The sequence below is a fragment of the Archocentrus centrarchus genome, chromosome 8 (assembly GCF_007364275.1).
Source record: "Archocentrus centrarchus isolate MPI-CPG fArcCen1 chromosome 8, fArcCen1, whole genome shotgun sequence".
NCBI lineage: Eukaryota > Metazoa > Chordata > Actinopteri > Cichliformes > Cichlidae > Archocentrus > Archocentrus centrarchus.
Window position 1 is genome coordinate 12,269,420 of NC_044353.1, and position 26,563 is coordinate 12,295,982.

The 26,563-nt window shown below is 41.0% G+C and overlaps 1 protein-coding gene across 6 annotated transcripts; it reads right to left on the reverse strand.

The window, feature by feature from the left end:
• Positions 1 to 14: 14 nt before the first annotated feature.
• Positions 15 to 25,409, reverse strand: usp7 (ubiquitin specific peptidase 7 (herpes virus-associated)). 6 transcript variants are annotated; one of them, XM_030735082.1, is made up of 31 exons: positions 24,956 to 25,409; positions 21,159 to 21,263; positions 20,344 to 20,542; positions 18,219 to 18,357; positions 17,879 to 17,967; positions 17,656 to 17,764; positions 16,629 to 16,759; positions 16,328 to 16,382; positions 16,162 to 16,242; positions 15,718 to 15,808; positions 15,470 to 15,552; positions 14,897 to 15,006; positions 13,956 to 14,133; positions 12,803 to 12,947; positions 12,449 to 12,579; positions 11,002 to 11,136; positions 10,387 to 10,488; positions 9,545 to 9,650; positions 8,828 to 8,920; positions 8,639 to 8,706; positions 8,287 to 8,387; positions 7,555 to 7,708; positions 7,295 to 7,362; positions 5,943 to 6,051; positions 5,457 to 5,534; positions 5,276 to 5,376; positions 4,560 to 4,659; positions 4,098 to 4,217; positions 3,912 to 3,983; positions 3,704 to 3,794; positions 15 to 1,964 (listed from the first exon to the last, which is right to left on the reverse strand). In XM_030735082.1, exons 1-31 carry the CDS (start codon positions 25,044 to 25,046, stop codon positions 1,858 to 1,860), a joined length of 3,342 nt encoding a protein of 1,113 aa, XP_030590942.1. In that variant the 5' UTR covers positions 25,047 to 25,409; the 3' UTR covers positions 15 to 1,857. The 6 variants fall into 6 exon arrangements, with proteins under 6 accessions (XP_030590942.1, XP_030590941.1, XP_030590940.1 ...); XM_030735081.1 differs by having other exon boundaries at positions 13,977 to 14,133; positions 24,956 to 25,191; XM_030735080.1 differs by having other exon boundaries at positions 5,943 to 6,045; positions 24,956 to 25,191.
• Between the last annotated feature and the right edge of the window lie 1,154 nt (positions 25,410 to 26,563).

Sequence of the window (26,563 nt, forward strand, 5' to 3'; positions counted from 1 at the left end):
AGCAGAGGTGGGCATTTGTTTTTATAGAAAATTTTTATTCAACATACATTTTCCAGCAAAAAGGCAATATACAGGAATAGTTGTCGTACACTGCTGCTACACTGAGGATTTTAAAGTGGAAAAGGTCAAATTAAGGTGTGATTCTGCAGGTCATCTTTGTACTGCACTTCTTAACGAGACAAACCAATGCAGTTAGTTTTTAAAAGAAAAACAATCCAAATGTAACAGAAAAAAGAACTCAATGGTACATCAGGAACGCAAAAAAAAAACAAAAAAAAAAAAAAACCTACACACAAGAAATATGAACACCTGGCTCCATCTGTACCCAACAACAAAGGCGTGTGTTTCTCATACTTTTTACACGTTCATATTTTTAAATATACAATTCTTAAATGTTGTCTGTACAGAGCCAGCTATGCGCTATTTGGGGTGCATTCCATCTGTGCTTTAAAAGAAAAAAGAAACCAAAGAAAAGGGCTTAAAGTGTTTCTTACAATGCTGGTTTTGTCTCTACACAATCCTCAAACCAGTGGGGCTCTAAGTGTCTGCAGCTCCCTACCAAGCACAGCGCAGTTACTGCTCCCAACCACGTGGGGGCGACAGATTCAATCAAGAAAAAACAAATGGGAAAGAAGTTGCAGCTTGTGTGTGTGTGTGTGTGTGTGTGTCTTACAAGAGGAATGACTGAGAGGATGGGACAAACCATTAGCAACAACCCCAGAAAACCAAGAGAAAGTCATCAAGGGGGTAATGTGTGTGTGTGTGTGTGTGTCTGTGTGCATGAATGTCACCAAGCACCTCACAATCAAAAAGTACTTTTGCCAAGCCTGAGAAACTTAATTTCCAACGTTCAAGAGGAAATACAGACAAATCTTATTTTTCCCCATTTATTTTAAACAGATGCTGTTTTGCAGATTTTTTTAATTCATTTTATAATACAAGGTCTGCAGAAAGAGACAAAAAAAAAAAAAAATTATTTCCTCCCCACCATCTAAGTGGAAAAAGAACTGTGTGTAAACTTGGAAACACTGTTTTTTTTTTTTGTTTTTTTTTTTTTTGCTCTATAGGGATGGGAGCAAAAAACAAAGAACCTCATCAGGGAAACTAGTGAATTTCATGGTGGATGCCAGGCTGCAGCTACGCTGGCAAAACAGCTTCTTTAAAATGACCGTCTGCAGTCTCCCTCATGTTGTGACTTAGTCCCCCCCAAACAACACTTCCATTAACCTCTGCACACAGCAGTATCAGGCCTCTCTAAACAACTTTATTTAAAAACACCCCCTCAAACATCTGAAGGAAAAACAAAGCTGTCAATGAGGGCGGTATACTGTATCCCAGTTCCTGTCGTCTTCACTTTTTTTTAAACCATAAAATCCAATCTCATTTCTCCCATTTTGGAACAGACAACAAAAAGCAGTCAACAGGCAGATAAGCCAGGAAAAAAAAAAAAAAAAAAGATAACCGAACAGCCTCAAACATAGAGGGAGACGATTTAAGAAAACAAAGAAAGAAAGAAAATGTACAACAAAATAAACAGTCAGTGGTTGGTGCAGTTTATTTTGTGGTTGAAGAATAATCCAGCTGCAGCAAGATCCCAATCACTGAAGACATAGCCGGTGTAGAGCTTTAGAGGTGTCCAGGCGGGGTGTTAAAAGTGATGAACACACACGCGCACACACACACACACACATACATACACACACACACACACAAGCACACGCTCAGTCTTTCTCTCTCACACAAACACACACACGGTTGGTTACAGTCTGTGGTTATGGTTTGTTAAAGTAGGTAGGGAGGAAGGTGGCGCAGGACAGGATGAGGAGGACAAAGAGAGAGGGGGGTAGGCGGGCTGCTTTAGTTGTGGATCTTGATTGCTTTCTCCAGGTAGGTGTAGCGACCTCTCTTTGGAGCTTTGTTGAAATGATCCAACCCGAGCCAGGGGCGCGGGTGGGACATGTTACCTGCCAAGGAGACACAAAGGTCATTAGGAGGAGTGACAGCACCTACATGAACAGGAAAAGTGGGAGTATTTCTGTCTCTCAACCTGCTTGACATCAACATTCATCTCTCCAGTGTTGCTACCATACTGGGCAGTATTAAGAAAGTGCAAAAAGCTTAAAAGTTCGCACCTAAAACACCAGCTTTACTGACTCTGATAACTGAGTTGGGCTACACACATCAGACAACATTAAGATTACTGATAGCTGAACTTACATTTAACATCCAGTAGCATTTTCTGCTGGGAAACATTTGTAACGTTCCATATAATCAAAGACCACTGCAGACCAAGCGCATCAACCTAACAGCAGCAGCCTCCACCAGCTGAATGACCCGCCCTACCACGCTCTACTGACAACGGGCTCAGGCAGCATGACAAAGAGCCAAAGGTATTGACCTGCCTTCAAACTCCCCACATTCCAATCTGATCCAACATCGGTGGACGCACTGGAACAAGCCCATCAACACAAGACCCAACAGTCCCAGGGTCAGAACTACAAGAAGCCGCAGTGGTCCTGTGTTTATGCCCCAACAGGGTGGAGCCGTTTTTGTGGCACATGTTGAATCAGAGCATTCTAGCAACATGGTAATGGTAACACAATGGCGTAGAGCCATAAATCAATCAATCAATCACTATAATCCTTTTCCACAGTTGTGACAACCCGTGTCAACTTATGGTAAACACTGTAGAGCTCAGAAGTATTTATAAATCACAACGTCACTGGCCCACTAACACATCGTCTTCCATTTTTCAAGTGTTTGGTTGTTTCTAGTTAAATACTAGAAACGTGACACAGGATTGTGGATGCAAAGACTATAGAGACGCAGTGTGGCTAATACCAGAAATCACACACCTGCCACTTTGTTAGGTACACCTGTCCAACTGCTCGTTAACACAAATATCTAATCAGCCAATCTCATGACAGCAACTCAACACATTTAGGCATGTAGACATTGTCAACGCAACTTGCTGAAGTTCAAACTGAGCATCACAACGGGGAAGAAAGCTGACTTGTGACTCAAAGTGGCAAGGTAAAATTTCCCCCCACAAACATCTCTAGGGTTGCTGACCATTTCATCCCTTTATGATCACAGTGTATCCATCTTCTGATGGCTGCTTCCAGCAGGATAGCATTCCATGTCACAAAGGTCAGATCATCTCAAACTGGTTTCTTGTACATGACAATGAGTTTTCTGTACTTAAATTACCTCCAGTCACCAGATCTCAATCTAAAAGAGGACCTTTGGGATGTCGTGGAACTGGAGACTCACATCATGGATGTGCAGCCAACAAATCTGCAGTGACTGTGTGGTGCCATCATGTCAATATGGACCCAAATCTCAGAAATATTTCCAACACTTTGCTGAATCCATGCCATTAAGAATTAAGGCAGCTCTGAAGACAAAAGGGGGTCCAAAAGAGCACTAGCAAGGTGTATTAAATAAAGTGGCTAGTGAGGGTAATTAAAGGCAGACTAGTGTATAAACAAATAATGAATGTATTTGTGCATGAATATGGCACTGAACTGCAGGATGACGAGGCACTGTGCTCGAGCTGAGAAATCTGTCCTTGTGATGCAGTTGCATGCTCCTGTTTTATTTTTGTGTCCGGTTCTAGCCTGTGTCATTCAATCAGTACAGTATCAGTAACAACACCAGTTACACTGATGGCACTCCCAGCAGCACCACAGACAGTAAATACCTGGCTGTGGTTCAAAGTCCTTCAGGTTGACCTCATACTCGTCCTCATTGATGTACTGATGCCGACCCATCATCACAATTGCAAACTTGAACTGAGAACATACACACAGAGAGACAAACATCTATTGGTTAGCCACCACTATGTTAACACTTTATTTAAGCATCAGGATAACACTGCTTTTAAGAAGAAACACGGCATGATGCTATACCTTCTCAAATTCTTTCTCCTGGATGTCCAGCATGGTCTGGATTCTCCTCATCACCTCCCGAAATGACTCACCCTGCGCAGGGGGAAAACAGATAAATGTGACTCAAGGTAAAAAAATCAAATCAAATCAAAACAAAAACAACCACCACTACTATACATTTACATACATGTAAACAAAAACACGCACCTGTCTAATCTTGAGCAAGAAGGGAATCCCAAAGGTGCCAAAGACCTCCTTATGGAAGTGAGCAACAGGGATTAGCATTTCAGTGTCCTTGTCCAAGTCCACCTGGTCCAAAGGAATCTCCTACAAGAGCCAAGTGAGAGAAGAGCGATGACGTCAAGTCAATTACTAAAAGATAAAAATAAGCTCCAAGTCAAGCCTCTGCTATGAATTTCAACAAAACTGGGTTTTTACTGACATCTGGTGGTCCAAATTTGTATCATACAGGGAAAACTTTGAGCCAGAAGCTTGGTATTTAACCTTTAACAAGAATACTATGAAGTAGTAATACTTCTGCTGCAAACTGGTTGCAAGGACATAAATACAGCGTCCGGCTGATGGCTTGTTAAGTGGAAGTAATAATGGCTAAAAATAAAAGAAACGGTGAAACGCCTCGCACAGGGAACGCCTCACATAAACACTCACCTCTATTCTGAAGGTGCGGCTGGCAGCAGGAGATAAACATTCTAGCAGCTCGTCCTCCTGGTGAACTCCGATGATTTTATAGCTTACTATCTCTAACAGCCTGCACAGCGAGAACACGAGAGGAGGCATTAATACTCTGCGGGAGCTTTTCAAATGCAGCAAAATCTGATTTTCACACCATAAAAATCACATTACACCCGGGATAACATGACAATTATTCAACAAAAATAAAGGAAGGAAGACATAAAAAATGTCAGCCCTGTCACAGAGCAGGTTTACAAAATGAAATGGGGCTGTGAAGGCTGTGGTTGCTGCTTTTAAGTACTAGGGAAGTATTTTAATAAGACGACGCACACATCTTTGCACACAGTTAAAATCTAATATACTACCTGGACCAAGTTGAGTGGAAAACTAAGAAGAGTAAGTGACTGCAAACACTCCCCAACAACAAGCACTCAGTTTCTAGTGATTCCCTCAGTGCCGAAGATAACGTACAAAAAAAACTGATCAGAAATGTCTTACAAAAACATAAAACTGATCATATTTTAGGGGTGTCTGTTCTTTCAGGTTGCTTTTTTCCTCCATTTTAACTCAGTTTATCATATTCAAACTTGCCACAAGGCAGGGCAGCTGAAGGAGCTGTCAGAAAGTTCTGATCGTAACCACTGAGAGGAAAGCAAGCAAACCAAACACAGATGCTACAGTATTGTGGATACCTGAGCTTCTCAGAGCCGTTTTCAGACAGCTCCACAGCCTTTTTACATTCTTCCAAAAGGTCCCGCACACAGCCATGCTTGTCAGGGTAAAGAGTAATCTCCTGCAACACAGAAAATATACATTGTTTCATGCCTACATAAACATGTTTCCTTATGCTAAACTTTAAAAAAGGGGTCTTACCTCCTCTCTGAACTGGCTGTTGAGCCATATGGATTTAAAACTCCTCCTGTTTTCAAAGTCTGTTATCTTCATCTTTAACTGTGCACACATAACAGAGAGAGAGGGAAAAATAGTTAGTGCTTTGAAAATATTAATCCTGTCGGGGCCTGTTAAGATATAGCCATTGATGACATTATACATGTTTACATTTATTGTGATCATTTAAACTTTGCTTTTGCTTTCTAAGGCAAGTTTTCTCAATCATCTGTGTGCTAAACCTCAGTTTTATCAGATGACATTCAATAATATGATACAAAAGTTTGTTTTCACTCCACAACAAGAATAAAGACATTTAAGAATAACAGACTGAACAAGTGGGAAAAAATTACAAGGAGAAAAACAACATTTTGCTCCCTTTTGGGGCAAATTGCAGATATTTTGCTAGACAGAGAGAACAAAGACAAATTTGAAATCCTGACACAGCAAAAGTTGGTAAACCAGTCCTACCTGCTGATAGTAGAGTTTCTTGGGCTGCCGAGGTTTGAAGAATTGCAGCAGGTCCCTCAGCGTTCCCTCATAGTTGTGTCTGAGAGGATTCCCTGGACCGTCCCTGTACCTGGCCACCACACCACCAGGCAGGGGGGGAGGACGACAAAGGGGAGGGAAAAAGGGTGGAAGGACACAAGAAAGAAAATCGGTGGAAAAGAAGTGAAGGAGCAGGGATAGAGGCAAACAGCAGAGCGACAGAGGAAAAAGAGGGACAGAGGGAGAGGGAAGAGTAGGAGGAAAACAACAGAAGACAGGTGGAGGGGGGACAGGTTATGCAACATTTCTACTGACAACTGCAAGTAATCAAATCAAAGGCAAACCCGACAAGCTTTGAGTCACAACACTTTTCAAATGTTCTCTACACATTCCTTTCTACATGTCAAACGGGATGACAGCATTTTGAATTATTTAAGAAAAGGAGAAGAAAAAAAAAAAAAAAAAAAAAAAAAACAGCCTTGAAACAAACACTGTATTATTCATTAAACTGCAAGCCATCTTCAGCAGAATTTTTCCAATCGGGCCTTTGGGAGATGACTACGCACGTAAGCAAGATTGATCTACGTACAGTGAAAGTGATGAGTCAGTTATTTGGCCCAAATCTATTTCTGTTATTTCTGACCATTTGATTTAAAAAAAAATAAAATAAAACACTGTAGTATGTTTCAGTAAATAAAATACCAAGTAACAAAACATTGGTCAAAAACATTTTGTTACAGCTCTGCTAAAACCTCTCCCTCTATGCAGGAAAAGCCTTGTTTAGTATAATCAAGTCAGTCAGAGAAAAAAACCCCACAAAAATGCAGCTGATTCTTAAGATTTAAAAAAGGAATAATTATGTTACAGCAAAAGCATAATTACTCAGTTATGTGCAAAGCAAGTACTAAAGTTCTCTCCCTTGTATTTCACTTCATGTTCAGTGCTGTTTTCAAAGCGCCTCAACTGCTGTGCTCTGTCCTCTTTTTCTGTTTTCTCCCCTTTCTCTCTCCTTTTTTTTCTTATTTTTCTCCTCAGCCTGTCAACTGTAATTAAATGTATATGTACACAAATAAATAAAATAAAACAAACAAACAAACAAAACAAAAACACAAACATTAACAAGAAAAGCTTATAGAGACTCTATAGAGCTTATCTTGGAAGAATAAATATGTTTGGCACAAAAAAAAAAATTTTAAAAAACTGATTATAAAAGTCATATTTTGACCCTTCTTCGACTTATGGTGAGCGCATTGGCTGAAAAAGACGATTACTATTAGTGTTACTACATTTACAAAGAATGCACTTTGTGTGTGTGGATGAGACAAGCCTCCTACCCCTGTGACTTGAAGAACTGCAGTAGCATGGGATCTGTGTTCAACCTCTGCGCTACAGTCTTAGCCACCTGACAAACACACAAAAACAAACATTACATGACAGGCCTGTCAGATCTCACCTGTCAGTCAAATGAAATGCTGGGGGGTGGGGCAGCAACAGTAGCAACAAAATCCCACTTTCTTTGCATAATAACTCAATAGCTTCACATCCGTATTAAAAATCAATCAATATTCATCCAAAGGATTGCAACTGATCTTACCTGAAAATAGTTCATGCGGTTAGAGAGCGTGACCACAAAACCGGGGTCGTTGTGGATGGTCTTGTCACAGAAAATGACATCCACCCGGTGGTAGAGATCCCGGAAGTAGTCCTTGGCCGTAGGCAGCTCACTGCTGTCGTTCTCTGGGTCGTCCCTGTAGGGATAGAGGAAGGTTAGAAATATAGTTTGAGGAACAGGATGCATTGCATTGACAGGACAAGGCAGGGGGGAAAAAAAATGAGAAGAAACAGAGGTGGATGTGACAGAAGCAAGTGGAAGTAGGAGTGATGAAGGGGGAGATGAAGGACAGAAAGAGCAGGACAAGAAGTAGGCTGCTGCAGGCTGGGAGAGACGAATTAAGCAGCAGGTACAAAACAAGCACTGAGGTGAACAGAAATAATATTTAAACCAAACACTTTGGTAACAATTTCTAACCAAGACCAACATCTTCCGCCAGTTGTAGAGGGTCATGAGATCTGACTATATGTAAAACTGAGAACATTTAAGATCAGGGCAACTCAATGCATGTCAAACCGGGGAAGTTCTTACACTCTGGCAACGTCACTGATAGGCGACTAAAAGCTGAGGCGTATTAATTGCCAAACAAAACACCTCCCAGGACTGCGACGCACATCAACTTTGACACAATATTATTTAATTGCTGGGGCCACCAACAATATCAAATACTCTGAGTTTGCTCAGATTTCTCAAAGCACAAGCATAAAAGCTTACTTCTGGAAGACAATGATGTCCCCGTCCATGAGCTCATCCAGGGCCTTGTCCAGAGAGACATCATAGTCCTGTATCCGCTCTGTTAGATTGGGCTTTACTTCCTGTAACACACCAAGCATTAAGGAGATTGTAGTCAAACTGAAGAGGTCCGGTAAGTACAAGGGTGTATTTATTTTTGTGGAGGATATATTAACACCGAGACCTACATATGACAGTGTGAAAGTGCGCACATGAGAGTTTGACACATAGCTTCTGTGCCAGATAGAGGAGCCTGAGAATGTGAGAGTGCAAGGGAGCAAGTGAGAAACAGACAGGAGTGTGCCAGCAAGTGAGTGTCACAGAAATAGATCACCTCATAGAGGATAAGGCTAGTTTCCTGCTGAAACCCTGCTCTCTCACACATGACTGGCAGCAGGTCTCCTGGTTAGAGGGAGAAAAGAAGGAGAGCGAAATCTGAAAATCTTTCCATTCGCTGCAGACTGAGAACTCATACACTGCAACTAATGCCACTCTACTGAGGTTATTACAGACTCAGACTTACTTATTTTGCAGGATATAGGTGTGTAGATATGTCCACAATAATTTAAGCTTCTGGTTTTGGGGTCATACATCTTCAAGAACAACATGACATCATCTAGAATCAAAAAAAGAGGTGAAATCAGCAGTGCACCAATACGTCTCCCAAAAGAAGAGGAGGAACAGTTTAAAAAAAAAAAAAGGCCTCGCAAAGACAGCACATCCAAGAAAAAGCTTAAATTTGCACAAGCATTGTTCAACTGAAACACTTAACACACCACAACATTAAACAAATCCTAAAACTCCCCTTATGGTTCTGCATTTGTGTCTGTTGGCATAGATCTCCACCTTTACGAGGGAAGGATTGAGCGAACTGAAATGCAAAGGGTAAGGAGAGAGTGCAGTCCAACTAACCAGTCATATGCTGACTGGCTGAAGGATTTGCAGTTTAAATATTTTAACCTTCAGTTTCATTTAGTTCCAATATGAAATCTGTTGTTTTCACAACAGGGGCAAACCAAAAGGACCACCGACAGCAGTCGTTTCACATATTTGACACTGCCCCCGAGTGGCAGCAGAGAGCTACAGCATAAAAATGTACATAAACACGGGTACTAATCACAATAAATCAGAACAGAACCATCGACATTCAATCTGATCAGTAACACATTTCAGGCTAGTAACCGTGAGCAGTGAGGCATCATGACTAGTATTCAAACTGCACTGTATCAACACAACTTACGGTCTTTGTCAAACTTGGGTAACGTAGCTCCACTGGCTGCCATCTCTGGATCTACAGTCTCCAAAAATATTGTCCAGGGATTCTCGTTGTCACTCAAGTCAATCATCTGAAACACAAAGATGTCCAAATATAGAAAAAAAATGTTACTTATGATACTTTTAAGTGACACTGCCATTTTTCAGAGTGGAACACATTTATACAGCTTGGTGTTTGTATTTACTCACACACACACACACACGGGTGGGCCCAAGAATTAAAGTGACACAAAGGTGTTGCATACAGTCATCCCTTGCGATATCATGGTTCACTTATTGCGACTTCCCTGTATTGTGGATTTAAAAAAAAATAAATAAATCTAATTCTGTACTGTGGAGTTTGCGATATATTGCAGGATTTTGCAGTATATAACTCCCCATAATTATGTTCATCACACAGATTTAGAGATCAGTTACATATACGGCATTAGCAAAAATAAAAGTTAGGCACCACCTGATGAAGTGGTGCCTTCAGAAGAGCGCTGATGCTCTTCTTGGCTGTGCAGCACTGTACATTTACTCATAGTCATCGCTTTCAGTACGGCACAGCTACATAATTCATCATCTTAATCATTCAATTTATAGTACGAGAGTAGGAAAGGTTTATAAAGCCTTAAAATATATAAATAATAAAATAAATATAAAGCCGCTACTTTGTGGATTTTCACCTATCGCGGGAGTCTCTGGAACGTAACCCCTGGTATAGGTGAGGGATCACTGTATATAGAAACTTTTCCTTCGAGACGGATTTTGTCCCAAAATAATGTTTTTTTTGTGGGACAAAATCAGCAAACTTTAAGCACCTACCGACTTGTTACAATCCGCCTCGTAATCGAGCATGGCAGGTCGCTTGGTTCCGTTGCTACGAGCCTGCATGGGCCACAGCCTCATCTGGTCCTGTGGGAAACCCTGCAGCACACCAACACATGAGTTTAATTCGTGTATAAAAGCAGGAAAGCAGCAACAGGATGAGAAAAGACATCAAGCAACACCATTCAAAACTGAAATTTCAAAATGTTATTTACTTATTATCCCAACTTGCAAGCCACTACAGAAAAACACTTCAACTTGTCTTTGATCAGCCAGAATTTAAGTAAATGTGCGCACATGTGTGCTCCACACTGTTGACTGTCCAGATTACACAGGCAAACAAGACTTCTCTTCCAGACTGCATTCAGAGCAGGGATTCGAGATAGTTTGCACATAAAGATGGTTTCCTTTTACAAATATTAACATCCACCTAATGGGAGTTTCTCTGATGAATGACAAGTTTAACGAGCAAATATTTCATCCATCTTGAAACCAACAACTCTGCACAATGAATCTAAATGGTTACATTTCTTCTAAAAAAAAAAAATCAATTTAGCAATTTCATACAAATATCTCTCAACATCAAAAGCCCACGGTCCACAGTTCCCTCACCATGGTCTGAGAGAGGTTCTGGACAAACTCTTGCAGCGTGGAGCTCTTCAGCACCTTGAAGACTGTGTACTTCACTTTCTCCTCGTCATACATGTCATTGCCCTGATGTCCGCAAAACTGGTCCTCGGTCACCATCTGCCCAGAGAAGGAAGACGAACAACCTCATTAAAACTGGACAAAGAACCAAAGCATAAGAAGTAGAGAACAAAAAGCTTCAAGAGAAAAGATAATGCAGTAAACACTTATGCCTCCACCCAGGTTATCTCTGTATCTAGACAAAGCAAGAGCTCCATTCTTTGTATCAACACTGGTTGCGAAATTTCACTGCAGCAGTCAGTAGCTACATGGATATAAAAATCTTTTCAGCTTTTGTCTAAGCAATGTGCTTGTCACACACACACACACACACACACACACACACACACACACACACACACACACACACACACACACACACAAAATCATCATTATGTAGAGCTTTCTGTTTGGAAGAGTGCTCCACTGTAAAGACTTTGAATGAAGTGTCAGTTCTGATGGCTTACAGGCAAAGCGCAGAGCAAAGTTTCACACAGCCTCATTATAGCCTTTAAATGTTACGCTTATCACCTCTTCAGAGAAAAGTAATGAGCATAATTAGCCTTTGTGCTGCCTTAATACTCGAACAAGTAACAAAGTCAATGCCGAAAAGGGTAAACCTTTATCATTTAACAAGCCATTTCCTCATTATTACTCACTGCTCTTTCTCCCCATCTCAACCACACAGTGATTTGGCAAATTGGAGTGAGAGCACCTGCAGTTCTGTCTGATGCTTATAGGCTGCAGAGTCCAATAAAACAGCCGCATACTATGTTTTACAGAAAGAAGAAGCTTTCTTCTTTCTGTAAAGTACCAACATAAAATTTAGTACCAACATAAAATTTTAAATCTCTTCTACTCTTTTTAAAAAGGTAAAACTGTTCTTTCTCATACACGTATTGTAATTTAACTCGCATCCAACTATGAAACATATCTGATCTGTGTTCAATTGTATGATGGATTTCACATTAAAGAAAGAAAACTGTTTACTTTGAACAGCTTCCCCTTAAAGCTTGATGGCATCTTCACATTAAAAAAGGACATGATAATCCATGTGTGTTATTGTGTAAAAGGCAACAAGTACCATTTGAAGTCTTGCACCCTTGCACACTTTAACCAATAAACACCATTTCATTCATATTACAGCATGAACGCTTAACATGCTAGTTGTGGTGTTTTGACAAAAGTGCTACTTGAACTGTAACCTACTGCAAACACAGGGAAGCTTCATTTTTTATTGAACTTCTATTGTACACTACTGCACTGTAGGTTTCTCATGTACTATATACTAAATTATTCAGGCGCCCAAGTATTTTGATCACAAAGTATCAAAGCACCAGAGCGCACTTAAATAGCCTTTGTTATTCCCTACCTGGACCTGCATGTAGAGGTGAGCCTCTTGGCGTTCCTTCCTCTTCTGCGCCTCCACCCTCTTCTCCTCCTGCAGACGCTCCACCAGCTGCTGGGGGATGTCCACGTCAGTCATCGGCTGGAGCACCTCACCTAGGTAGAGTAAAACAGTGGAAGTGAGAACCATATGCCAAGCAGAGCTTAGTGAAATAACATTTTTATTTAGTAAAGTCACTGCTACATGAAAACTGAATTTTATTAAGGCTCATCTGCTGGTGCAGCTGAGAAGAACCCTTTATGTGTTGCTGGGACAGTTTCTCAGTCCTTTTTTTTTTTTTTTTTAAAAGAAGGCAGAAGAATGGGGGGTGTTACTTACTGAGCTTGGACTCACGGATGTAGACCAACATGTACGCGTTGGTGCAGTGGCGGACGGAGAGGTCATCGTCATGTCCGCCATAGTTGTGTTCTATGGCCTCCTCCTTGGTGCACCGTGACACTACATCATCATCAAACTTGCACCACTGCAGAGAGAGATAGAATGATAGACGGAGACAGATGGTGATTGCAGGATGGGGTCACAGCCAGAGATGAGGAAGCCAGACAAGAATGAGGAACAGAGGCAGGAATGGGGGCAAACGCCAAGGATAGAGGTGGAAATAAAAGAAAAAATGCCAGAGAGCACTTAAGACAACTATTTTTGTCCAGTCTTCTTGAAATGCTGTCAAATAGCCCCAAATGCAGAATGTATCCAATTTAAAATAACATTACACTAATGTGTGCGTATCAGAGGGATCTATTTGATAAGTAGGAGTGGATTACTTTTTTTTGATACAGCACATAGTCTGAACTCAGCAGCTGAAAGCATGTCACACATGTTAACAGCAGACTCCTGACAGTGATCCATCTTTTCTGACAGTATTTACTCTACTGCATACTGTATCTAAGTGACCACCAATTCTGAAACATCCCTTTTTTGACATTAGGTAATATCATCTCACCTATCAGGAAGCTGTGTATTTTCCAGCTATAAAGCATTTGCCATGACTCTGAGTGGGTAGCTCAGCAGGCTTTTGAACATCTTTGCACATTTAGAATAATAATCACTGAAGATCTGGCAGGCACTCGTTTTGACTCTAGACTTTTGAATCTTGATACATGCAGCTGCAGTGAGATAGCTGCTTGTAACTGATAAACACTGGTACTTTCTGAATACTGATAATTTAAATCTACATTTAAGGCCAAGACTTAAGATGTGCTAAGAGATCCTGATACTATAATATTTACTGTTTTTGTTTGGGGTTTTTTTGGTAATTAGTAATTATTAGAAATATAGTTCTGAAGTCCTTCCATAACAAATGATAAATTTTGTAATGATAAAATGAATATTTCAACAGTTAATGCAACTTTAAAAACAAACTTATTTTTTAATAATTTTACATCTATTAGAACACAAACCCCAACAAGCATGAATCCCAAATCACACACAATATTTTTTGGTGAAAGGTGCATAAAAAAAAATTTGTTCTCACTATTGGGTCCTTGACACTCACTTTGCCGTCTCCTTTAGGGTTAAGATAGACGACGTAGTGACCGCCATGGTTGTCCCCGCTGTGGACTAGCACTGCATGAAGGATGTAGTTAGCTGGGTCCTTGGAGTCTGGCTTCTGAAGGAACTCATCCAGAGGTAACTGATCTGGAAACTCAAACCTATTGAGAAGAGTAGGAAGGAGAGGCAGTGGAGACAACGAGATGGGGATGGGGTGATGGGGGTGTGAAAAGGTAAAGAAAGGGAAGGAGGGAAAGTTTCCAGAAGAAAGTGGAAGGGAGGTAAATTGAAAAGTAAGCAGCAGCATAAAAAAAGAATATGGGAAGGTAGAAATAAAAGATATGAAAAAAAATCATGTAAAGGAAAAAAGTATTGAATACAAAAGAGTCAAATATCAGGCAATAAGTAGCATAAAAATGTAAGAAATCAAGTGTAAACTTGAGCATATTCAAAATAATTGTCATTCTACACCCACATGTGTGTCTGTGTGTTCATACACAAAGCCCTCAGGATGCCAGGTGCCCATAGCACCATCACAAGGATGAGTCAGAGCTCATCAAAATGGCACAGAGGAAAGTTAGCTTTTCTAAATGGTAGTGTGTGCTAAAAGTGTCACGCTATTTCTGCTGGGTTTTATTTTTAACACCATTAGTCTTACACAGAATGATAGCACAGAAAACAATCTCAGTTCCTTTCTCACTGAATAAGGGAGGTCAGGGCAAGCTTTTCACATTGTGGAAGCTCAAATGACATTCCTCCTTTAACCTATGTAACGATGGAGCAGACACCCGAGCAGCACAGTTACTGCTGCTCGGTGTGACAAAAAATGATATACTTTAAACAGGGTAGGTGTTGGAAAGTAATTCCCACGTAACCTCAATTAAAAAAAAAAAAAAAAAGCATCAGTGAGTGAAGCCTTTTTACCTGTCATTGATCTTGATATTTTGGTCAGTCTGTGGATCATACATGAACCTCATCAGCTGCAGATGGAGGATTGGAGGGAAGGTAAGGAACTTCACTCCCTTTTCTGCTTCCTGCAATGCAAACAAAAACATGTCAAGCATCTGGTAAGGGCATCCCTTTGACATTAATTCTCCCATTATGAACACTTTCAGATTCAGGCCACTCATTTAAACCATGTCAAAACAAGGCAGGTAACACGCCTCAGATATCATTTTAGAGCTACACATATTAGAACTTGGAGAGAAAAAAAAAAAACTGAATGAGAAAAGAAAAGAAAAGAAAATCAGAACAGAAAGAAAGAAAGCCCCCCCATCTATCTGAACTTGTTATTTGAACCCATCAAATTTTTTGCACTACTGACAGTGTTAAGTGCTGTTCAGTTTTGGAGCACTGCGCGCTCCAAAACTGAGTCGCCTGCAGAGCCCTGCTTTATTTTATAATAACAGATTAGACTAAAATGTTTAATTTTAATTTGCCTAAATACCAACAGCGTAAAAACTAAACAAGAGCCAACAAATTATATAAATACTTCACCTGAAGCCCATGTTCCCCTGCGTCATATTTATTGTCTCCATCTAACTGTTCAGTTGCCACGTAATCTTTGAATGACTCGAAAACTGGAAAGAAGCAAATATGACATTTAGAAAATCGCTGCTTTAATAAAGAAAACAACTCGAGCCTGAACGTGGATTCATTTTACTTCACTTTTTATATGCGTTAAAAATCACGATGCAGGACAAATGGACCACTGTTCAGTGAAATACTGCATTGATGTTACTCACTATTCTTCTTTCCTTTTATGCTAAGCTGGATGTCATAGTAGTCCTCTATCCGCTCAGACCTGTAGTCCACATGCTTACACTGGATATATGACTGCAGAGCAACACACACACACACACACAGTAAGATTATATGATACAAGAGGCAAGTCATAAATATGATTTCTCATAAGGGCACATCTTGATTTAACCTCCTTCTATTCTTAAACTGGCATTATTCCAGGCTACATCCTGTGCTATGTTAGCCTACATCATGTCACTGTGTTTACAGAACCGACTGTGTGAGACATGCTGCGGAGACTTTACGGAGAAAAATAAACAGTATAAAGTTCCCTAAAAAGAACAATAACTGAATTTAATTTTTTACAACAGATACAAAATATGACTATAACTAACAGGGCACATCAACTAAGAGGAGGACGCGATGGAGAAAGAGAGATGACATACCACCATCTTTCCTCTGAAGAGCTTGGGGATTGTTCCCTCAACACAAGTGCCTTTCATTTTGTTCTCCACGTTGTCCAGGAGCTGTAACAAACATGTACACAATAATTATAGTCAGCAGTTATTCACCGTGCATCCACACGCTTTTAAGCTTGTATAAGAAACTCACCACTCTGCACAGCTCCTGTACATCATGTTGCATGAAGCTATCTAATGTTTCCCACCTGCACATAAACACACAGAGCAATCCAGTTAGATCATTTAACTGCAACACAATCGAACTTCAAGGTACTTTGCAAGTAGCTTGTGAAATTCTGATTAAATAAATGTGTTACATGGTTGGCCCACAAATTAAGTATCCAAGGATGTAATAGCTTCACTTACATTCCCATATTTCAATGATCTAAGCAATGAAAATACAGAAACCAGAGTTACTTTTATACCAGTGAAGGAAAAAAAAATAGTCTTACCCAAAGGACTTTGTGAGCTTCTTGGTGCCAACTGGTTTGTCACTGTGTTGCAGCTCATAGAAAACCCTCTGCAGTGCCAGCGGGACGCTCTTGGAGGAGTCATCTCCTTCTGTGGGCATCATGTAGACCGCCTGGGAAGGATGAGGATTCACCCCAGGATTACAACTCTTATAAGGTAATACTCTTATACTGATTGGACTATTTTTTTCACCATTTTGTAAAAACATTTGCTATATTTAAACTCCAGACCTGCTACTGGAAATAATAATAAATAATTTTTAAAAAAACAGCACTTTAATTACTAAATTAAAGGGCCAGTATGGGAGCAACAAAACAAAGCAGCAGCTAAAACAAAAACATACATTTTCAATACACAGATTCTGAATATTTTAAACTGTTTACATCCTCATTATCCCCAGTTTTAATACTGATACCAGCAGCACTTTCTAACTCGCTTCTCTCTGACAGTGTGTTGACACACACCACAGTGCCCACATAGCCCAGCCTATTCTCACTCTCAGAGCTGTCTTCTTCCCTTTACTCATCTCATTCGCCCTGGGTCAGTAGCATTTTCTTGGCAGTAGGAAATTGGCAAGTGCAAAGCCTACCAACTGACTTTGTTGGCTAAAGAAAACAGCAGGAGTGTCGTTTGGAAATATTTCGAATTTGAGGGAAATAAACAAGAAAGCCAATATGCAAGATCCACTCATTGAGCCATGCACCTGAAATGTATATCTACTATATCAACAATTAAGAGCTCACATTTCAACATCACTGAAACATAAAAAAAATAAATAAAAGGCAGGCCAGTAAACTATTATGATGACTTTGTGTATGGCATGTCATGTTACAGCCTTGTTATTCTTATCTTGATGAAAATGTAGAGTTTTATGACCTTAATGTTGACAACTGGGGTAAAAAAAGTGATGCTGAGATATCAGGTTGATTTTTTTTTTTAAATAAGTATTTAAGTAATCAAATCCAGTCAAATCTGGTCATTTGAAGCCAGACAAATACAAATTCTTACCCGTCGTAGCTGGTTGGTGAAGAAGAGCGTCTGTAGCAGGCTATTCATGTAGCAGGTTGCTCCTTGGTTCTTCAGTCCAACATAGCCTGTGTGTTTCTTTGAATCCCAGCTGGTTACAGAGTGAAAAACTTCAGTTAGTTATAAATCAGAAAACTGGAACAGAACAGAGAAAATAGACATGGGAACTAGTGCAGAAAAACTGCTCAAACAGGAAACAACATACGCCACTCCGTGTGGGGCATCTGCCTGGACGAAGACTTCAAATGTAACTTTGTCATCATCGATGAAGCCCCTCTCTGGATCAGTCACATCCTGAAATACATCAGTACCAAAACAGTTAATCTCTTTGAGAACAGTTACTTTTGTCACAAAAGTATACACCCAGATCCAAACAAAGTACTTAAAAAAAAAAAAAAAAAATCCTACCAACACTCTCAGCAAAAACATTCCTACGTTACTTTAATTACTTCTGTTCTACTATGAGAAAAATATTCATATTAATTAATCAACCTATATTATTCATAACACTCATACATTAATTCTTGAATGGTTTGTGTACTTACACTCCAGGACATGAAGTTAGAGAAACCCCAATCATTCTCTTTGTGGAAGAACAGGTGACTGATCCTGCGGCTGAATGACTTCTCGTCATCTTTGTGGTTGATGATCTTCAGCATGGCCTGTGCGTGGCAAGACCATGACCTGAAACACCAACGACAATACTGTCAAACCGTTTCAAGGTTTTATTATTTTCTGATGAACAACAGTTCTGCTTTGAACAGTGTATGTAGCTAATGAGAATCATCAGCAGTGCATTTTGGTGACACTGCCCCAAAATTTTCTATTTATTGAAACGAGCACATTTAGAAGACTGTGGAAGCTATGTTGATAAATAACATTAAATATAGGACAGAATGACGCACGGCACCAACAACCTGTGCAAAATTATAAACTGGTAACGCTATTCCAGTTCAGTTACTGAAAAAAACAGAACAGTATTGGGATGGAAACATAAAGCATCAGATGCTAATTTTACTTCCTTCCACCTCATGAACCAAAACGGACCCAAATCATTAACAGCTCAGCTATGCATCCTTTAAAGTTGCATCACAAACTGAACAGCAATCCTCTGTAATCAATCTGTAAGCCTGACACCTATATGTGTGAAGTCCAACAGCATTCAGTTTACACACCAAAACTATATTATGAAGACAAAATACAAATCCAAACATGCTTGGGTATTTTAAAAAAACAACAAGGGAAATGAGGCTGACAACACATTTTCTAAACTAAACTATGCAGTTTAATTGTAAACTAAATCAAAGTGATATTTCACTGTGGGAAGTGGCAGCTGTTTGTCTCGAGAGCAGCAAAAAATACAAAGCTGGTTTTCCACCAGAAAAGTGGTTAAACCCCAGCGGCTGCGACCCCCTTAATGCAGCACTACCCAACCGCAATAACGGAGGACTGGGTTGTAATGTTGGAGCAGCAGAGCTGTGCAGGTTTGAGAGCTTACTGTTTCACATACAGAGAGAAACACAACGTGGTGAAGGCTTTAGCTTGCCACAATCGGAGAGACCAATTTGCACTTCCAGCAATCTAACAAAACCCTCTTTAAATTAATGTACCTATGAAAACAGTTATGTTTTTCCCTCATGTTTGTGCTCTTGTGGACATATGGCACATATTCAAATGGAGCAAACACATGCAGGTTTTTGTTTTTTGGAGGGAATGTTTTGGACATTTTTGACAGCACCAATGTCAACTAATGTAAAAAAAAAATAAAAATAAAAATAAAAAAAATAAGATGGCACAGGTGTAATCCTTCAAAGAGCAGACTGCTCTGCTGCTCTGGCACGTATCCTTCTGTAAAGGACAGGAGTGAAGGAAGCGTTTGTTTTTTTTAAAGAAAGTGCATAGATCTGTAGTTAACTTAAAAAATAAAATACCTGTGCTTTGCTAGTCAGCTCTACAGCAGAGCGGAAAAGGGGAAGATACTGCCGAAAAACTAATCAGACTCTCAGAAAAAGCTTTGACTGTCTGATATGAAGTCGAGGTGCACAAAAACAAACCAACAGGATTGCCCCTCTTTACCTTTCACTAAATTAAAAAAGATAAATCCTGTTTTAAACTAATTACACAAGCTAACTCTCCAAACTTGACTGTGTTCAGACTTAACATAAATATTTTCCTAGTAGCAGCAGCATTTTGCACAACAGCAATAAAAAAAGCATTTCCACTGCAGCCTCACAGAACGGCATAACAACACTGCGCTGCTGTGGTCCTGCCAGGTACCAGAGGCGACCATAACCAGTCTGCGCCAGTCTCCTGGCTACACACTAAAGGTTCACTTTGGCTTCATTCACTCAGCATATCACAGAGTATGAGATATCACACACACCCACTTTTAAGAGTTTTTATTGCAGCTTTGGCAGATCTTCATTCGGGGCTCAGGTAAACTACTTCACGCCTCCAAGCAGTGCAGTGGACAAAACATTTGCATCAAACTAACGCAGCTCAACTGACAGTGACTGTTCACGGCACCGCTAACCCCACCTTACAGAAAAACCTAGAAGCATTTTTTTAAAGTGGCAAAATTTGCGAGACAGCGTAAAGTCAGCTGAAATTATTGACAATCGCAGAATATACCAAACATCCCGCATCCCAAATCCCTCAAAAGACACATACGTGGAATCTGACTCTGCGTTACACTGCAGGAAGAAGCCCACGCTCTTCTGGTGTGGTCGGTCAGGATAGAAGCGCGGCATCACCATTATCTTCCAGGGAAGATTCCGGACAAAGCAGGACGGGCTGAGCACCGACTCGCTCAGGCGGCTGAAGCGTTCCACCACGAACCGGAAGGTCGCCTCTGACCGCCAACTAGTGTCTGTGAAAAGTCAGGAGGGAGACGCGTGTGGAGGGGAATGAGCAGATTTGTTGAGTGTCTATGCATAATAGGGTCGCTCTGACTTACTGACTTTAAAGAACTTTTAATTTAATATAATACTCGTGCTTTATTTGCCCAGTGATCCAAATAATTGCCTTTATTATGACAACTACAATCCTACAACAGAAATTCTAGAGTAGGTTCCACCCCAAATATTTTGGCAGTGGACAGTTACTGCATCCGAGCAGGGTTAGCCTTAAACTGCCCGCTATGATGTAACAATGGTGCAGCACAACGCTGCGGCACCATTTGATTTTTATTAACCTCGTAAAATGTTTAACTCACACTACAGAGTATAAATGGCCTAATTACAAGTTAGTTATTTCAAACAACTTCTGAACACTGCCAGAAATGAGAGACATTACAACTAAATTAGGTTAGAGAAAATACCCTGAATTTATGCACTGCCAGTGAATAATAAACAGTCACTCTTCATTCTTTCCTATTGACAATTTGCCAATAACTTTATTTGTAATGACAACCACACTTCCAGTTTCTTCTATTGTAAAAGTTTCAAACAAACTAAAGTATTTGCATAGGTGCACATAACGCTCACCATCCTCCATGTCCTCCTCTGTATTGTTGTGTCCGTCTGCCATAGCCACATTACCATTGATCACCGGGTTGGCAGGGATTCTTGGAGGATCATCTGTGTCCCCAGCTATAAAGAGAGAGATAAACAATATAATAAGGCTGCATGGATATTGCATTCCTGCACAGACAGTTTCTATGCATTTCTAACTATCAGATTTCAACAGGTCAGGAACACGGGATCAAAATTCCTGCTAGGATTTTTAAATCATAAGTGATTTTATATATTTATTTTAATCCAGCATAGAAAATCTAGACAATGTGAATATACAAAGCACCACAACTTAAACTTCTTTTTATTCTTCCAGTCATGCCATTTTAGTTTCAGATTTGGGTTACAAAAATTATGAAACATTTGCGGGGGATCCTTCTTTAGCATTTTCTACACTTTAAAATGGGAAAACCCTGCTGACACAGGATGGTAAAGTTGCTTTCTCAGTCTGTATATGAGAGAGTGAGGGCAACAGAAAGCGAGAGCATGTGTGTGTGTGTGTACGAGCACAACAAAGACCCTGCAACACCAACAGTAGGCTGGGTAATTATGGATACAATGCAGGATTAAGCAGTAAGTCATCATTCAGACAAAACACACGCGTACCGGGGACCATAATTATCCCAGCTCGGCAGCTCGATGCACAGTCTAATTTACCAAAACACGCTGATGACGGAATCAGGGGAGCACTGAGTCGACTTCAAGGAGTGAGTGAAATCTGCCTGGATCCTGTGATGTCCCAAAATATGTTGCTTTGTCACATCATCTCTTACACAAAGTTGTGTGTGTCACTCCTCTGTGTCAGTCTACAGGTAACACTGTTGACCGAATCCTCGAGGAGGCTGACCTCATTTACCCAAGCAGATTACACCATGCTATTGGGGTCTGTCACTCACCTCGATGACAACCTTTTGTCCCGCCCACTCTGTCAATCTATCCTGAAATGTACTTATTAATGGCTCTGTCACCAAAAGCTGCAACAGTAAGAACCAGTATAGTTTTTCTTATAGGAAAAAATCCCATAGTAAGACTGCAGCTTACTTAACTTCCTTAAACTATATACAGAATGATTTATCATTTAGGAATACATTTCCAAACATGAACCAGTGTGATTTAGCTGAATCCTCCCTATAGCTGCAGTAACCCTCATGTGAAAAGGCTGGAAAATATCCTAATCTTTCCTAATCTTATGAAGCCCAAAGCCTCTAAAAGTAGCAAATAAAAGTTTTTCAAACATCAAACTAAATGTTCTATGAAATATGAACTTTATGCTGAGCAAATGGAAAACACACTCCAGATGTGTGGTTAACCCACACCAACAAGGTTATAACAGAACTGTTGATCTTGTTACAGTGACTTGGCACTGGGAGGCTACAGCACAGTTTGGTGCATCAGACCACACTAAGCTGTGTTCCTCTACTTTCAGAAACTGACCCTAAATGCCCATAAACAATGCCACGCCTATGGTGCCACACCAACTGTACCCCTTGGTCACGTATTTCTGAGTATTTTTTTTTAATAATATAAATACATCAAGCTTGCTTAATATTAATTTTTAAAGAGCACAATATAAAAGCTAACCTGACCATGTGACAGGAATAGCCCAGCACTCCATTTACAATGTGGGGGCAAAAAAAAAAAAAAGACAAAATGACTTAGCTATGCCAAATGAGTGATGGTGGGACTCCACTGCAACTGCGTGGTGCCTCATACCATAACGGAAATGCAGTGTGTGCTGCTGCTGTTATGCGAAATCAGAAAAAGTGAGCAGTTTGTTATGCCAACTTGTCTTCGATGTCCTTGTAAGGCTTCACTGCACTGAGGGATAACTTAAGAAAGGTGAACCACCGAATAAAGGGGGAGGAGGTCCGGTAAATGCACCTGCTACTTGTGATAACTATTAAAATGAATCATTAAACAATGCAATTTGTTTATTTAATGCACAATATGTTTATAACTGCTTACGGTCATTTGTATAATGTGTGCCACCAAATAACAAGAAAAACGTGTGAAAACAGTTACATTAAAAGGACTAAATGACGCAGTGAAGGTGCCCAATAGCCTCTACTTAGCTCTAATTTGGCATCAGTGTAAACTTAATAAAAAATACTGGTAGTGCGGATGTTGTGTGTGCAGACTGCTTAAATGACTCGACCGGACTCCAAACTGAACCAACAACAACACCACACACGCAAACACACACACAAAAACAGATCATTAAAAATGGCGAGCTCCATGCCTTTTGGTCTTCCATACAATGAAGCAGCAAATCCCCGCGCTGCCTCTGTGCGGGCCTGGCTTACCGCAGCGGCGACTATCGTTACTCGTCCCCACGTTTCACACAACGCACCAAACATCAATATATAAATGAACATATAACAGAATGATGTACGTTTGGCATTTCACATTGTCATAATTTCTGCAGGAATGGCTAAACGTATAATGTCTCAGCTACCACAGGATTGACGCATCTGCGTTGCCGTTAGCCACCTTAGCAAACACTAGCCGCATATTCACCTCAAGGCCTTTATTAGCCAACATTAGCTGGGCTATCAAACTAGGATTACTGTTAGAGAAATCATTTTCCCCGGAGCTGCCACATTATAAAAGTGCCATATAATTTAGAGACAACCTATAAAAGGCAGCAAAAAAAAAAAAAAAAAAAAAAAAAAATCTAGGCCCGACTCTCGAGCAACAGCCAAAATCTTAACGATGCAAAATACAAGCCACCATTTTGGAACGCCACACACCCCCCCGTGGTAGCCAGCTAGCTAGCTAGCATGCTAGCTGGAGAGAGAACGTAACGGGGTGTGCCTTGGAGCTAATTGACTAGCTTAATATTAGCTGGTCCGCTAGCAGCTTTCATCGTGTTTTTACAAGCCTAACGAGCAGTATGTAAGTTAATAAAGTAGATACTCTGCAACAATGTGTTAACTTGTCAAAATGTAAAGGGGGGGGCAGGTCACCGATCTCCCCGCGGTCACCGATCTCTTTAGCCGTTTAGAAACCAGCATTTTAATGTACCAGCAATTACACGATGCTAACACACACACACACACACTCTTATAGAGGCTGACCCAACGTTATTTTTCTAATGGCTACAAACAGACTACAGTTTAACGTTATTTTTATCATCATTAATAAAATTTATACGTATATTACGGCTTTAATAGCGAGACAGGTGATGGACACAGGTAGAGATAAGCTGTCAAAATCATCCCAATGCTCACCCAGCGAAGTCGGAGGAGAGAGATTAATTTCCCTTAGCAGTGGATCTGTGTTAATTGCAAGACTAAGCAGACTGTTTACAAACATTTAGGCCATCAACAAACAGCGGGCCCGGAATTCTGTGACTACTTCTTTGGTAATAATCTCGCAGCAACGAGTCGATTAACTGTTTATTTGGACATACAGTTGCCGATCGGAATGAATGATTTATGCGGCTAATCTGCGACAATGTGGAGGGCTGAATACCAACGATTCTGAATATATCTGCCAACAGCTGAAAATTGCAAGCAATACGAAGAGCGTTAGGGGCTCGGTTGGCTTGTAACGCAAAATGAGGTCAGCTCCATCCAAGTTATGCGGCATTGGACGCACAATCAGCAAAAATCCAACCGGCTATCTCAGCTAGCTGCAGGCCTCCGTGTTTACTGTGATGTTGGGCTCAGTTTACAAGGATAAAACCCCATGCATTTGCCGTGCAGATGTTAAAAAATAAAGAAAATATATATATATCTCCGGTCACTTATCTCAGGGCCATTGCTTACCTTCCATCTCCATGTCCTCCGGTTCACTGAGCTGCTGCTCGCCGGCTTTCTGTTGCTGCTGCTGCTGCTGCGTGTGGTGATGGTGGTTCATGTTGGCAGGCGGTGTTGTTGTTGTAGTTGTGATACGGTGCTCCCTGTTTTCTCTGTTACCCTCGACCTTGTCCAGGGTCGGCTCGGTGGGAAACCGGGTTCTGGACTGCTGGTGAGGTGTGGTGAGATGCGGAGGTGGGGTGGACAGGTCGAGCCTCGGCGGCCGGGCCTGCTCTGTTACGACCTCGGCCTTGTCCGCTGTCAGCGCCGGGGAGTGAGGAGGGGAGGTCGGCGGGGGAGCGGGTAGAGAAACGCGGACGTATTTGCTCGCTATTCGCCCAATCTCGGCGCCTTTGGTGGGTGCGAGTCGCTGGGTGACGGCGGGGGTTGCGATGGATGGAACTGGGGGGACTCCGAAATCGGAGGCCCGCTGAAATTAGCTAAATCAATCCGGCTCGACCCCGGGAAATGTGGGGCAATGAGAGAACTCGCAACACGATTTGCACCGTCAGGTACAAATACCCTGTTTATAGCTAGCGTTGAGCTACCTGACACTAGGCAGCCAAATGGCATTAAAGGTACGACAATGAAAACAAAGGCTCATTTGCTATACACACATTCAACAACTTTGCCTGCGATATCCCCAGTCTGTGCGTTCCTCCGATTGTCCCTCGTCTGGGGGAGAGCGGAGGAAAAAGCTATCCATTCAAACCAGCTTCCCAATACGGAATAGCACTTATGTTCACGTTAATTTGGAAGTTCACGGAGACAGGAGTTGGCGCGGCCCGACATAAACCAAAATCCTCCAAACCGCCCTAACACGACAAACGACAAAACGCTGCAGCAGCTCGTCGCATTTCTACCTATTCCCCCCTCGCTTCTCGTGAAGAATGTGCCCGGTCATACAACGATAGCCTGAGCTGTGCGGCTCCCTCAACACCGCTCCTCCCGTTTGGTTTGTGATGTCTGAGGTAAATCTCAAAATGGCGGTCGCGCTTTTCTCTGAAATGTCACATCCGCATGGAGATCCAAACACGGGCCCATCCCCGGGCCAGCTCCTCCATCCACGCTAAAAAAAATCACACAGACCCGGGCGTGTGCGCAGTGAGAAAGGAAATATAAGTGCTATAAGAATAATTATTACATGAATGGGATTCATTTAATGGCAGCACATGCCGTGACATTGATTTGAATGGGAGAAAACGCTGAATATGGTGCTAAACTATGTAAATACGCGGTAATACCATGTGTTAAGAGGTTTTATCCAGTAAAGTGATTAAAAAAAACTTTTTAATGGGCTGTTCTGAGCAGATTTTTTTTTTCACGAAGTAAAACTGCCCGTTCAAAATACTGTAGGAGAAATACAACATGATTCAGCCAATAAAACTGTAAAAACCACGTGGTTTTCACTGACAGCAGGCAGGAACCTGTTTTCAGAAGCGGGGCTTTATTTGCTGAAGGATCATATTTTTTGAGTGAACACGAATATGGATTGTTCGCTATTGTGCTGCACCACTGTACTCAATTTAGTTTTAATATTACACTCTATATTACTTGACTCATTGTCGCAGTTAGCAG